The sequence below is a fragment of the Notothenia rossii genome (assembly GCF_949606895.1).
Source record: "Notothenia rossii genome assembly, chromosome: 5".
Classification (NCBI taxonomy): Eukaryota; Metazoa; Chordata; class Actinopteri; order Perciformes; family Nototheniidae; genus Notothenia; species Notothenia rossii.
In genome coordinates, this window is record NC_136903.1 from 43138654 (window position 1) to 43155049 (window position 16396).

The following is a 16396-nucleotide window of genomic DNA, read 5'->3' on the forward strand; positions in this document are numbered from 1 at the left end:
CAGTAGAAGAAGAAAGTACCATCAAATGGAAATACTCAACTAAAGTAGGCTACATGTCCTTAAAATTGTACTTAAGCGCAGTACTTAATTAAATGTACTCAGTTACAGTCAACCACTGTCCAAATCCGTATTCAGCATTAGGCCACAGCAACATGTGAGGATAGATGTGAGTGTGATGGGGAAACCAGCTAACCTCCGACTCCGGTGGAACCGGTAGTAGCCTACTACACACACACACACACACACACACACACACACACACACACACACACACACACACACACACACACACACACACACACACACACACACACACACACACACACACACACACACACACACACACACACACACACACACACACACACACACACACACACACACACACACACACACACACACACACACACACACACACACACACACACACACACACACTGCCGGTCGAAAGCGGGTTTTCTCTCCTCTTTTCGAACGGTTCCAGCGGCAGCAGTTGACTCGCTGCTGCTCACTTATCATTGTGATATGACAAAGTAAAGTCTGACCTGTGTGAGGTGGTCCTTCAGCTCGGTTGCCGCTTCTTTTCTATCTGATCATGGTTTGAAAGTCACTAAAGGAGCTGCAGAGGATGTAGAGTGTTGACAAAAAGGCCAGCCGCAAACCGGCCAGTTCCTCTATCTGTGTACAAGGAAGTAAAAGTTCACTTGCAATATATGCACAGCGACAAGTTATAAAAAAAGGACCGGAAGCAGGGACGGTATCTATGCAAACGACTCACGACTGTGCCTGTGGCACTGCAGAGCTCTCGGCTAAGAACACATTCATACAGAGGAACATGGTGACATGTGGTTCTCAATCTGCGGGGCGAGGACTCCCCATGTCCTTTAAACTGCTCCTCAGAATTATTCCTATAGCCTGAAGCAACCCCACCCATAAAATGAAAAGTAAGAATGGTAGGGGAAATTAAAGAATAATTACTCTCATCCTTTATTACTGAGAAACTCAGATCTTGTACTTAAGTAAAAGTAGAAGTAGGCCTACCAGAGTGTAGGAATACTCTGTTACAGTAAAAGTCCTGCAATCAAAATGTTACTCAAGTAAAAGTAGAAAAGTATTCTCATCAAAATATAGTGAAAGTACTGTAGACAGTAAAAGTAGTCATTGTGCAGATTGGTCCATTTCAGAGTAATATATATGATATGTTTTATAATGATTGATCATGAAAGTGTTCTCAAAGCTGCTAAAGGTGCAGCTAGTTTGAATGACTTTGTATACTGCAGGGTAGCTTGTGGATTTACTCCAGGTGGAACTAAAGTCTGATTTAACACTTGATTATATTTCACATCATTAATCCAGATCTGTAAAGTAACTAAAGGTATTAAATAAATGTAGTGGAGTAAAAGTACACCATTTACCTCTGAACTGTAGTGGAGTAGAAGTACAATACTCAAAAAATATTTTAAAATGTTTTTATAAAGTACAGTACTAGTTACTTTACACCACTGGTCCATATAATTATTCCAATAACCTGAAGCAACCTCATTTATACATTTAAAAGTAAGAATGGTGGAGAAAATGTAAGAATATATGACTCTTTATTCAATATTCAGATCCTATAGCCTACTAACTCTCCTAAAAATAACCTGCTTCTTTACGTCTTGCTTTTAAATCCTTACTTAAGTTAAAGTGCAACATTGTATACGCATTATGTAAAGTGTGAAATATAAGTTTTATGCTGCAGAATGATCCTTTTCTGAGTTATTTCTGTATCATTGATATCACTGGAGTATTAGGAATAATGTGCTTCCTTGTATATTGTACAGTGGGGCAAAAAAGTATTTAGTCAGCCACCAATTGTGCAAGTTCTCCCACTTAAAAAGATGAGAGAGGCCTGTAATTTTCCTCCCACAGTAGGTATACCTCAACTATGAGAGACAAAATGAGAAAATCACCCCAAAATCACATTGTCTGCAATAGGTCAGCAGCTTGGTGTAAAGAAATCAACTGTGGGAGCAATTATTAGAAAATGGAAGACATACAAGACCACTGATAATCTCCCTCGATCTGGGGCTCCACGCAAGATCTCACCCCGTGGGGTCAAAATGATCACAAGAACGGTGAGCAAAAATCCCAGAACCACACGTAGTCAATGACCTGTAGAGAGCTGGGACCAAAGTAACAAAGGCTACCATCAGTAACACACTACGCCGCCAGGGACTCAAATCCTGCAGTGCCAGACGTGTCCCCCTGCTTAAGCCAGTACATGTCCAGGCCCGTCTGAAGTTTGCTAGAGAGCATTTAGATGATCCAGAAGAGGATTGGGAGAATGTCATATGGTCAGATGAAACCAAAATAGAACTTTTTGGTAAAAAATCAACTAGACGTGTTTGGAGGAGAAAGAATGCTGAGTTGCATCCAAAGAACACCATACCTACTGTGAAACATGGGGGTGGAAACATCATGCTTTGGGGCTGTTTTTCTGCAAAGGGACCAGGACGACTGATCCGTGTAAAGGAAAGAATGAATGGGGCCATGTATCGTGAGATTTTGAGTGACAACCTCCTTCCATCAGCAAGGGCATTGAAGATGAAACGTGGCTGGGTCTTTCAGCATCACAATGATCCCAAACACACCGCCCGGGCAACAAAGGAGTGGCTTCGTAAGAAGCATTTCAAAGTCCTGGAGTGGCCTAGCCAGTCTCCAGATCTCAACCCCATAGAAAATCTTTGGAGGGAGTTGAAAGTCCGTGTTGCCCAGCGACAGCCCCAAAACATCACTGCTCTAGAGGAGATCTGCATGGAGGAATGGGCCAAAATACCAGCAACACTGTGTGAAAACCTTGTGAAGACTTACAGAAAAAGTTTGACCTCTGTCATTGCCAACAAAGGGTATATAACAAAGTATTGAGATGAACTTTTGTTATTGACCAAATACTTATTTTCCACCATAATTTGTAAATAAATTCTTTAAAGATCAGACAATGTGATTTTCTGGATTTTTTCTTCTCATTTTGTCTCTCATAGTTGAGGTATACCTAGGATGAATGAATGAATGTGTATGTATGTATCTGGGATGGAAAAGGTGTAATAGTGTACAGTACAATACTAGGTACTGGTACCAGGTAGACAGGTACAATTGGTGGCAATTGTAATGCCAGGTACTGTACTGAGGGGTGGTCCAAGTTCCAAATGTATTCACATTTCTGGGAATAAAATAATAAAATGATTTCCATACACAAATATGAAGACAAGAACAAACATTCTTCATGAAACCATGTCCACCGTGCCATTGTGTGAATTTCTGTAAGATTATATAAGACATTTGCATGTGGAACTTGCCTCAGTAATTTGCATGTTAGCGGAACAGATACAGAGCAGCCTTTCAGTCTCAGAGGAGGTTTGGATTAGTTCAGATCCACTCATTTATTTTCATGTTAACTTTTACAACTCAAAGTCAGACAAGATCAGATGAAGAAACATTTCACTGAGCTGAGAAACACCAGAGACAGCAGCTCTGCCTTCCAGCCAGTGGGGCAGTGTTTCCTTTATTCACTGAAACAATGTTTTCAAAACACACACACAAAAAATCCTACATCCAATTAAAACACTATATATTACGACAATTGTAATTATAGTAAGAGGTAATAATCATGATTTGATCCATTATGTGAGTATGTCCTGAAGATATTTTAGAGTTTGAATTGGTCAGCAAACAGATAAATATATGAATTCACTAGACCGAAGTTTTGGATATATTTCTTAGGGTTGTGTTTTCACATTATACCAAATGTTTCAAACCATTTTCCAACCAGGAGAAATCTTACATTTTAATAAAGCTAAGGTCAGTTTCATATTGTCTCCTGTAATAGCCAATCCCCTTTAAGCTAACCTCAGCCTTGCGATTGTCTGCCAGAAGCTGTCAACATGTTATCAAATTGTGAGCCAGAATTCTTCTTAGACTTTTTTGTATCTCTTGGTTGTTTGAAGTCTTTAGCAAAACAAGTTGAGCTAGCTTTAGCAGCAACCAGTGCCGGGATAAAAACACTTTAACGTGAAACTGCTCTGCCGATTTTTATCCACAGGTCTGTTTGTTTTTGACAAGAGGAGACAGACCTCGGCTAATAAAACCTTTTGAAAGGATGAACATGTGAAGGGATGCTAACCAGGAGGAGCTGACTGCATCATATGTAACATCTCCCATGATACCACTCTTCCTCTTACACCACACGTTATTCTGTTTCTTTGACATACTCAATCAATATATTTGATAAATAAACAATAAATATATAGGTGTTACATCTGAGCTGTGATAAACTGGCCTGCTTCTTCACTTTATTGCAAGCATTTGTTCATAACATAACACATGTTGATCTGCTGCAAGTCCTCAGTTAGTTGTACTTGATATTCAAACCTGAACCACTGCAATGAGAAAATAAAAGGCACAGCATCACATGTGCATACACAACACAGTCTGTCACTATGACACATGTCACAGGCATTCCTCTATTGGTCAGTTTGAGGAGAGATGAAAGAATAACTGATGAACAGTGAACTTCTTCTCTGGTAGTGGACTCATTCCCTGAGTCACTCCTAAGCTTCTCAGACAGTTCAACTGATCATAAGGATGTTATCATTCAACACATGGTCACCATGAAACTGACAACAGGCCCGTGTCAGATTCTGTCTCCCAAAAACCTTCTGCCAAACAGCATTTAACAATTAGACTTTTCTTCAAATGGGCTCACGTTCAGGACAGATCCATGTTATATTTGACTGTTATTTAACATGGCTATCAGTGGTGTAACCTTCAGTTTTGCTGTGCTTACTTTACTCAGTAGTTTGAATGAGAAGAGAATGGAGATGATTATATCACACCCATACATCATTGCTCCTTCTGCACTGACGCTGATATTAAAGAACAGTTTGGGACATGGTTCACTGCTCCTGATCCGGCTCCCTGAGGCCCTGACTGTGCAGAGTCTTCCCCGTCATCTCCATAATGGCCTGGACCTCTGGGTCCATATCCAGTATACTCTTTTTGTCCTGTCCCTCCTCGTCCTGAAACACAACAAATACAGAGATATCTCAATTGTTCCCTATAGGTGGTGCCGGCAGTCACAGGCCTGATGTTCTGCTATGGCGGCCTGATGTTCTGCTATGGAGGCCCACAGAGGCCCTATAGGTGGTGCCGGCAGTCACGGGCCTGATGTTCTGCTATGGAGGCCCAAAGAGGCAAGAAAGGAAAACTGACCTCTACTGTGTTCTCTTTGTTGTTTCTGACTTTACACACGTTTGAGAATAAAGGTCAAATCAAATGTTTGAAAAGGAGTTAGTGGCATGGACAACCATTTATTTTTGATCTGTGAAAACAAGAGGAGAAAAGCTTGTGCAGAGAAATTTTGTTTTCAGTTTGGAACTAAGGTACATAAGCCTCTTGTGGCTCAAATGAATACAACTATTCAAAACATTTCATCTAAAAAGGGATCTGACAATACTTCATTCCGACTTGTTCTACAAAATGGAAAATAAAGAAATAAGGAAGAAGAATGTTTATCCTGGCCAAACCTGTGTCTTTCACCTGTCACTCATAAACCAGATCAGAGCTTCTGCATTCTCTTTTGGATTCCTTCATTCCCTTTCTTTTGATTCCACGGAATATGGACTTCAGTGCATGACAAACTGTAGAAATAAATATAAAGTATATATATGTCATACTAAGGTCTGCTCCTCCTGACTGTGAAAATGCTGCAGCCATTAGTGCGCCTGTGTCTATCTCCCTATTTCACTCCCACGTCCGTCCCCCAGCCCCTGTCAGCCCCTCACCCCCCAGCAGAGGGCCCTGCTGCTGCTCCATCCGTCCCCACCCACAGCATCAACCTCTGCATATTATTACTTTGACAAAGTCCAGAAGTAAGATAAGATAACAGGGACCTTGATCACGTAGGGTCATTCAGGAGTGAAAGCAGAAACAGAGTGAGAGGGAAATACAGGACAGATAAGATAATCACTCTTGCACCGACTTCTTCTACTGAAGAATGGCTCCTTCATGACTTTCGCAGGATAAATAATCAATTGAACAGTTGTTCTGATAAACCACATTATCCCCTGACTTTATTTCCTCTATTTTGTCTTAGAAAAAGAAAGAATGTCCTCTGACCTCCTGTGGTTCTGGGGGCTTCCCCACAGCCCACACCTCCACAGAGTCCAGGCTGAAGTCCTCCTCCTCAGACAGCTGGGGGCTGCCGTAGGTGGTGCACCTGGGCCGTGCACGGCTGTGACCACGGCCAAAATCACTGTCCAGCCACAAGCCAAAGTACCCGTGCTGACCCCCCATACCCTGAGAGAGACCACATGAAGGGTTAGAAAATAAAAACATGATCTGTCTTTGAAGTGTTTTTCCTTCTCTGCTAGAGTTGCCTGAATTCATCTGCCAATATTGTATTACATCAAAGTTCAATGAACACAGGAGCATTCTTATGTCAACATGTACTCTTTAACTGGTGATCATGAAAGTACAGTAAACATGAATACCACGTATTAAGACAAACATTCATTGATCTATTTATTTTTGGGAAACAAAAAGCACTCATAGTATTGTGTTCACCATACTGCTGGTCCAGTTTCAACAGATATCCTCAACCTGTGTCTGTGTGCAGTTTGGTGTTGGCAGAAAACACGTTAGTTGATCAGAGAGGAGATGCTAGCTTTGCTTTAGGTAACTACTCTGTGCAGGTGGATCACTACAATCCACAACTCCACAAGGGATGAGGTCTGTTATGAAATAGTTCAGCCCTCTCTCCTTCCTGGCTTTTAGGCAAGGCACGGTTATTTATATAGCAACTTTCAACACAAGACCATTCAAAGTGCTAAAGAGCATTACGAAATAGTGCAGCGGATTCACATTATAAAATGGCATTTAAAAGCAAAGTGAATCAAATAAACATAAAAATACATGAAAAAAGGTTACAGTGCAGCGTAACATACAAACAGTTCAATTAAAAGCAGCGGCAAAAAGACAAGTCTTTAAAAGTAGTCTTCGTTGCAGCGGACCTGCAGGTTTCTGGGAGCTTGGTCCAGATGTTTGGAGCACAATAAGTGAACTTCTCCATGTTTAGTTCGGACTCTGGCTCTTTAGGGTCCTGTTGTTTGTGTGGATTTAAACAATAGCTACTGTACTGTGATAAATAACACTCCATTATACCCGTCACAATAAAGGAGAGCTTTGACCACCAAGTATGATCAGTTCATCCTTTAGTCAAAGGATGCTTTGTTCCAAACTGAAAGAAGTTCCATCATTATGTTATAACAACGGACAGTGGCCATCGTCAAAGAAAAAACATAATGCTTAATAATATTGACTTGGTAAATGGGAGGGAGGCGTGTGGCAGTGGAATAGTGCGTTGGTGTTCGGATCAGGGGAGCACAGGTTCAAACCCCACTGCAGTCAGCATGTCGTTGTGTCCTTGAGACACTTCACCCCAAACTGCTCCTTTGGGGATTGCCCACAGTATTGAGTATGTAAGTCGCTCTGGATAAAAGCGTCTAACAAGTGACATGTAATGTAATGTCAATTCAGGGACTGAGTTTTAAACGGTGCAAACTCACCAGTCCGTTGGGCATGGTCTGCTGGTTCTGGTTCAGGTACATGAAGTGCTCGTTGTATCCTGTTGCTGTGTAAACTCTCAGTCTGGGGAACACAGTGAACAGGAAGCATCTAGAGTCACCTACACACACACACACACACACACACACACACACACACACACACACACACACACACACACACACACACACACACACACACACACACACACACACACACACACACACACACACACACACACACACACACACACACACACACACACACACACACACACACACACACACACACACACACACACACACACACACACACACACACACACACACACACACACACACACACACACACGTGAGCTGCGCTTGCACCGCACCAACAGAAGAATACCAGCTTACAACATTTTTCCTCACACTGGGGGTCTCCTGCTCCCTCCATGTGCCACACACAACTTCTTCTTCTTTAGTGTTTATTGGCGGTTGGCAAACCAAATTTTAGGTGCATTACCGCCACCAACTGGACTGGAGTATGGACAAGAGACTATGCAGAAAACAATAAACAAAATAAAACAAACAAAAACAACAAAATAAATAAAACCAAAACTCTAGATTATTTTAAATTTATCAATTTCTCTAAGAGACGTAATAAGCTCACAATATATACTGCCTGATGTTTTCCCTAACAGCCCTGATAGCGAAAATTCAATGTATTTTGCTTTCTTCAGTGTTTGGAAAAGCAAATTTCTCTGAATACTATATTTCCTGCAATGCAGCAAAACATGTTCAACCGTTTCTGGCTGGCTACAGTGTGTACACTTTCTGGTTGGATGCTTTCCTATTACCCTTAATATATGATTGAGACCTGTGTGACCTATTCTCATCCGAGAAATGAAATGTTCCTCCCTTCTTTTAAACCCCACCTTCCTTCCATCACCCACATACCTTTGAATGTTATAAAGATGTCTTCCTGTGTCACGAAGGTCCCAATGATCTTGCCATGTTGTTTGCGCATATATATGTATGAATGTTTTAACCTCCGCTTTGCTCAGCGGAACTTCAATGTCTATATTCGTAATTCTGAGTGTTTGTTTGGCCAGAATATCCACCTGTTCATTACCCTCCACACCAACATGAGCAGGAACCCAGATGAAACGAGTTGCTATTCCTTTGATTTGCATTTTATACAAAATTAGAAATATTTCATTTATTATGTCCATTCTAAATGAAGATCTGCCTGATCGTATACTCGATAAAGCTGAATAGCTGTCAGATGCAATTACAGTATTATGTATTCCTTTCTCCTCTATCCATTCCAATGCCAATACCAATGCCAACAACTCTGTGGTGTATACTGACCCATGGTCGGTTACCCTTTTCTTTATATGTGAATTACTCACTGGGATATAAACTGCTGCTGCACGCCCTGTCTCTGGATCTTTGGAGCCATCTGTAAATATGATTGTTGAGTCTGAGTGATATCTTGCAAAATAATTCTGGACTATGCGCGCCATACTGGTATTTCTTTCTTTTCCTTCAACTCTTTTTGTATATTGAGGTCTACACTTGGCAATGGGAATAACCAGGGTGGAATGGACGAGATTGCAACTGTAGGGCAATACTGTATTTGATTCAATCCTATACTTGCCGCTTTAACATCACCAATCCATCCGAAACTTGTTAAATGTGACTCATTGTGCTCCCAGCAGTCTTTCAAAATACTTTTCGCTGGATGACTATCACCATGCCCCTGAAGGTTTACCCAGTATGCCAACATTAACTTTACTCTTCTTATCCTTAAAGGCATTTCTCCCATTTCTACCTGTATTGCTGATACTGGAGATGTTTTAAAAGCTCCACTACAAATCCTCAGGGCCTGAGCTTGTAGGACATCCAGCTTTTTAAGGTTTGATTCTGCTGCTGCCATGAACGCTATACACCCATAATCGAATACAGGTCTCATGAGTGCCCAATATATGTTCAGTAGTGATGACCTACTCGCTCCCCACTCCTGTCCCACCAAACACCGAAGTACATTGTTGACCTTTTTACATTTACTTTGAACTTTTCCTATATGATTGCTCCACGTTAGCTTTCCATCAAACCAAACACCAAGCCACACACAACTGAGAAACTCTATCTGCTTTTTCTCCCTTGAGGGAGTGATTAGCACCAGGTGTGAGGTCTCCACACCTGCTCCCAATACTGTTAATTGGAAGCAGGTGGAGCCACCTATTAGGAATGTAGGTGCCTCCCACTACTCTGCCTCTCAGTTCCTTACACCTGAATAAACTGGTATCCATCAAATCTTAATATACATATCTTTATTCTATTTATCTTTTTCTTGCACATTCTTACTTTGACTTCTTACGTTTATATAAATATCTTTATTCAGTTTGTTTTGAATGTATCTGTTAATTCATTATTAAAAGGAGCAACTGTAACTAAATCTAAATCAAATCAGATAAGTGATCATTCAAAAGTATTTTGGTTGTGTGTACATTTCAATCGTTTGTCCCAACATAAGAAAAAGAGGAACAGCAACACACTTTGTGATTCTGCACGTTCCTGATTTACACCTACTGAAATAGTGCCCATGGCAGGCAACATCAAAATGTCCCCCAGTGGGGTTACAGATGCTAGCCTCAGCCCAGATGCCTCTGCCACGGTGGAACCTGGCTGGCCCAAAGTCCTTACAGGTGCTCTAAACACTGACATGAGGTACGGCTTGTTAGTATGCAGAATGTGACCAGAACTATAGAGATGTTGAAAACTTGGACATGTACATTTCTTTTATGGCAGACATTTTGATTGACAGATAGAGGTTTAACTAATAACCTTCCCAACCGCCTAAGTGCAATGATAATGTGTGCACTGGCCTAATGATACATAATAAAACTGATTATAATTATTTACAAAAATAATGGTGATGCAAGGACACTCCAAGACACAGTGTATGAGTGAAGCTTGGAGATTGTTTTTGAATCCTAAAGTAGCTTTATGATGTCACGTAACCATGGTGGCAAACACTTAGAGACACACTGTATGCGCATTCGCCTGATCATTACAATATAATCAACTTCAGCTTCAAATGACTTTCAATCCAGCAAACTGCTGAGTAACAACGACTTCACACTTTAGCTAAAGGATGGTGGTGCACCTTAAGTTGCTTATATACTGTACAATCGGCAAGGTTGGATGTATATAAGATAAAAGCTAAATCTGGCAGAAATAATCTCTTCTCTTTTTGAGATGAATGGATTTTGAAGTCTTTGTTTAATAAAGACAAAATAATAAAAACTAACTTTTTGGTTAGCTGTTGTATAACTACAGCTTATGCTAGGATGAGCTCAATTGACTGTTACATGGCAGTTCTATAAATAACGACAATAATTAGAGGTAGATTATCTAGTATAGTATGCTACACTGTGTAGCATTGGTCTACTTGCTGAAGTGAGAGAGAAGGCTGATGTGTTGTGTTCTCCATAACAATGTGAAGGCTGCTGATAGAGAAGACATGCTCCATCACATAGCACAGATCATCTCAGTCTCACAACAACAAGGGAGTGCTGTGGGTCTTCTCTCACCCTGGAACTTAGGTCTGAGCTCCCAGGCGTGGGAGGCAAAGCCCCCGAAGATGTGGCCCTTTGTGTCTCTGATGAGCAGCAGGGTGGGGCCACACTTGGTCAGACCGGTCACCATCCTGGAGAAGCTCTCTCCGTGCAGCTGTGTGGAGAATACCAGTCTCCAGGGGGCGCTGTAGCTATCCGGCAACTGGAGAGATGATAACACAGGGAAAAGAATGAATGAAAATGTATTTCCTGGTGAATTCGATATATATATATATATATATATATATCGATTTTTTAGGTAGGCCTTTTCATTATTGTCCAAAACACATGTTTGCTGCCGCCCCCTCCACAGCAGCACATTACTCAGCTTCCTGCCGGTTCCTGTCTGCTGCGTCACACTGCTGCGTCACACTGCTGCGTCACACTGTCACACTGCTGCGTCAGACTGCTGCGTCACACTGTCACACTGCTGCGTCACACTGTCACATTGCTACGTCACACTGCTGACGTAGCAGTGTGACGTAGCAGTGTGATTTAGCAGTGTGACGCAGCAGTCTGACGCAGCAGTGTGACGTCAGACTGCTGCGTCACACTGTCAGACTGCTAAGTCACACTGCTACGTCACACTGCTGCGTCAGACTGCTACGTCACACTGCTACGTCACACTGCTGCGTCACACTGCTACGTCAAACTGCTACGTCAGACTGCTGCGTCACACTTCTACGTCAGACTGCTACGTCACACTGCTACGTCAGACTGCTACGTCACACTTCTACGTCACACTGCTGCGTCAGACTGCTACGTCACACTGCTACGTCAAACTGCTGCGTCAGACTGCTGCGTCACACTGTCAGACTGCTACGTCACACTGCTGCGTCACACTGCTGCGTCACACTGTCAGACTGCTGCGTCACACTGCTACGTCACACTGCTGCATCACACTGCTGCGTCAGACTGCTACGTCACACTGCTGCGTCACACTTCTACGTCACACTGCTGCGTCAGACTGCTACGTCAGACTGCTACGTCACGCTGCTGCGTCAGACTGCTGCGTCACACTGTCAGACTGCTACGTCACACTGCTGCGTCACACTGTCAGACTGCTGCGTCACACTGCTACGTCACACTGCTACGTCACACTGCTGCGTCAGACTGCTACGTCACACTGCTACGTCACACTGCTGCGTCACCATGCTACGTCAAACTGCTACGTCAGACTGCTGCGTCACACTTCTACGTCACACTGCTGCGTCAGACAGCTACGTCACACTGCTACGTAACACTGCTGCGTCAGACTGCTGCGTCACACTGTCAGACTGCTACGTCACACTGCTGCGTCACACTGCTGCGTCACACTGTCAGACTGCTGCGTCACACTGCTACGTCACATTGCTGCATCACACTGCTGCGTCACACTGCTACGTCACACTGCTGCGTCACACTGCTACGTCACACTGCTGTGTCAGACTGCTACATCACGCTGCTGCGTCAGACTGCCGCGTCACACTGCTGCGTCACACTGCTACGTCACACTGCTACGTCACACTGCTACGTCACACTGCTGCGTCAGACTGCTACGTCAGACTGCTACGTCACACTGCTATGTCAGACTGCTGCGTCAGACTGCTGCGTCACACTGTCAGACTGCTACGTCACACTGCTACGTCAGACTGCTACGTCAAACTGCTACGTCAGACTGCTACGTCACACTGCTACGTCACACTGCTGCGTCAGACTGCTGCGTCACACTGCTGCGTCAGACTGCTGCGTCAGACTGCTACGTCAGACTGCTACGTCAGACTGCTACGTCAGACTGCTACGTCACACGTCTACGTCAGACTGCTGCGTCACACTGCTGCGTCAGACTGATGCATCACACTGTCACACTGCTACGTCAAACTGCTGCGTCACACTGCTACGTCACACTGCTGCGTCACATTGTCAGACTTCTGCGTCACACTGCTGCGTCAGACTGCTACGTCACACTGCTGCGTCACACTGCTGCGTCACACTGTCATACTGCTGCGTCACACTGCTACGTCACACTGCTGCATCACACTGCTGCGTCACACTGCTACGTCACACTGCTGCGTCACACTGCTACGTCACACTGCTACGTCACACTGCTGCGTCAGACTGCTACGTCACGCTGCTGCGTCACACTGCTGCGTCACACTGCTACGTCACACTGCTACGTCAGACTGCTACGTCACACTGCTGCATCAGACTGCTGCGTCACACTGGTAAATCACACTGCTACGTCACACTGCTACGTCAGACTGCTGCGTCACACTGCTACGTCACACTGCTGCGTCAGACTGCTACGTCACACTGCTACGTCAGACTGCTGCGTCACACTGCTGCGTCACACTGCTGCGTCAGACTGCTACGTCACACTGCTACGTCACACTGCTGCGTCAGACTGCTACGTCATATTTCTACGTCACACTGCTGCGTCAGACTGCTGCGTCACACTGCTGCGTCAGACTGCTCCGTTACACTGCTGCGTCACACTGCTACGTCACACTGCTGGGTCACACTGTCAGACTGCTGCGTCACACTGCTGCGTCAGACTGCTACGTCACACTGCTACGTCACACTGCTGCGTCACACTGCTGCGTCAGACTGCTCCGTCACACTTCTGCGTCACACTGCTACGTCACACTGCTGGGTCAAACTGCTGCGTCAGTCTGCTGCGTCAGTCTGCTGCGTCATACTGCTGCGTCACACTGTCAGACTGCTACGTCACACTGCTGCGTCACACTGCTACGTCACACTGTCATACTGCTGCGTCACACTGCTACGTCACACTGCTGCATCACACTGCTGCGTAAGACTGCTACGTCAGACTGCTGCGTCACACTGCTATGTCACACTGCTGCGTCAGACTGCTACGTCAGACTGCTACGTCACACTGCTGCGTCAGACTGCTACGTCAGACTGCTGCGTCACACTGCTACGTCAAACTGCTGCGTCAGACTGCTGCGTCACACTGCCAGACTGCTGCGTCACACTGCTACGTCACACTGCTGCGTCAGACTGCTACGTCACACTGCTGCGTCACACTGCTGCGTCAGACTGCTGCGTCACACTGTCAGACTGCTACGTCACACTGCTGCGTCAAACTGCTACGTCAGACTGCTGCGTCACACTGCTACGTCATACTGCTGCGTCACACTGCTACGTCACACTGCTACGTCAGACTGCTGCGTCACACTGCTAAATCACACTGCTACGTCACACTGCTACGTCAGACTGCTGCGTCACACTATTAGACTGCTACGTCACACTGCTGCATCACACTGCTGTGTCACACTGTCAGACTTCTGCGTCACACTGCTACGCCACACTGCTGCATCACACTGCTACGTCAGACTGCTGCGTCACACTGCTGCATCAGACTGCTGCGTCACACAGTCAGACTGCTACGTCACACTGTTACGTCACACTGCTGCGTCCCACTGCTACGACACACTGCTACGTCAGACTGCTGCGTCACACTGCTACGTCACACTGCTACGTCAGACTGCTGTGTCACACTGTAAGACTGCTACGTCACACTGCTGCGTCAAACTGCTGCGTCACACTGCTGCGTCAAACTGCTACATCAGACTGCTAGGTAAGACTGCTACGTCACACTGCTACGTCAGACTGCTGCGTCACACTGATGCGTCAGACTGCTGCGTCACACTGTCAGACTGCAACGTCACACTGCTACGTGACACTGCTGCGTCAGACTGCTACGTCACACTGCTACGTCACACTGCTGCGTCACACTGCTACGTCACACTGCTACGTCAGACTGCTGCGTCACACTGCTACGTCACACTGCTGCGTCAGACTGCTACGTCACACTGCTGCGTCAGACTGCTACGTCACACTGCTAGGTCACACTGCTAGGTCACATTGCTGCGTCAGACTGCTGCGTCACACTGCTGCGTCAGACTGCTGTGTCAGACTGCTACGTCACACTGCTGCGTCACACTGCTGCGTCACACTCTCAGAATGCTAAGTCACACTGCTGCGTCACACTTCTACGACACACTGCTACGTCAGACTGCTGCGTCAGACTGCTACGTCACACTGCTACGTCAGACTGCTGTGTCACACTGTAAGACTGCTACGTCACACTGCTGTGTCAAACTGCTGCGTCACACTGCTGCGTCAAACTGCTACGTCAGACTGCTACGTCACACTGCTGCGTCACACTGTCAGACTGCAACGTCACACTGATACGTGACACTGCTGCGTCAGACTGCTACGTCACACTGCTACGTCACACTGCTGCGTCACACTGCTACGTCACACTGCTACGTCAGACTGCTGCGTCACACTGCTACGTCACACTGCTGCGTCAGACTGCTACGTCACACTGCTGCGTCAGACTGCTGCGTCACACTGCTGCGTCAGACTGCTACGTCAGACTGCTACGTCAGACTGCTAAGTCACACTGCTACTTCAGAGTGCTGCGTCACACTGCTGCGTCAGACTGCTGCGTCACACTGTCAGACTGCAACGTCACACTGCTGCGTCAGACTGATACATCACACTTTTAAGTCAAACTGCTGCGTCACACTGCTACGTCACACTGCTACGTCAGACTGCTGCGTCACACTGCTACGCCACACTGCTGCGTCAGACTGCTGCGTCAGACTGCTGCGTCACACTGCTGTGTCAGACTGCTACGTCACAATGCTGCGTCACACTGCTGCGTCACACTGCTACGTCACACTGCTGCGTCAGACTGCTGCGTCACACTGGCAGACTGCTACGTCACACTGCTGCGTCAGACTGCTACGTCACACTGCTGCGTCAGACTGCTATGTCACACTGCTGCGTCACACTGCTGCGTCAGACTGCTACGACACACTGCTAAGTCACACTGCTACGTCACACTGCTACGTCAGACTGCTGCGTCACACTGCTACGTCACACTGCTGCGTCAGACTGCTGCGTCACACTACCAGACTGCTGCGTCACACTGCTACGTCACACTGCTGCATCACACTGCTGCGTCACACTGTCAGACTGCTGCGTCACACTGCTACGCCACACTGCTGCATCACACTGCTGCGTCAAACTGCTACGACACACTGCTACGTCAGACTGCTGCGTCAGACTGCTACGTCACACTGCTACGTCAGACTGCTGTGTCACACTGTAAGACTGCTACGTCACACTGCTGCGTAAAACTGCTGCGTCACACTGCTGCGTCAAACTGCTACGTCA

General features: G+C 45.5%; 2 protein-coding genes across 4 annotated transcripts in view; both read right to left on the bottom strand.

Annotated features, from left to right (window-relative positions):
* Positions 1-6293, bottom strand: part of plcg2 (phospholipase C, gamma 2) — a 91076-nt gene extending 84783 nt beyond the window's left edge. The window contains exon 1 of one of the 3 annotated variants that reach the window (XM_079681175.1): positions 6157-6293. The gene's annotated coding sequence lies outside the window, so the exon portion shown is untranslated. Of the gene's footprint in view, positions 1-545; positions 1317-6156 lie in introns of those variants that run through there. The other 2 variants (XM_079681174.1, XM_079681176.1) reach the window with 2 other exon arrangements.
* The window catches only part of meak7 (MTOR associated protein, eak-7 homolog), a gene marked incomplete at both ends in the record, with an annotated part of 97084 nt that continues 85622 nt past the window's right edge, over positions 4935-16396 (bottom strand). The window contains 5 exons of the mRNA XM_079680487.1: positions 4935-5057; positions 6157-6336; positions 7605-7686; positions 8117-8120; positions 11183-11369. Coding sequence (XP_079536613.1) covers positions 4935-5057; positions 6157-6336; positions 7605-7686; positions 8117-8120; positions 11183-11369 — 576 coding nt within the window. The remainder of the gene's footprint in view (positions 5058-6156; positions 6337-7604; positions 7687-8116; positions 8121-11182; positions 11370-16396) is intronic.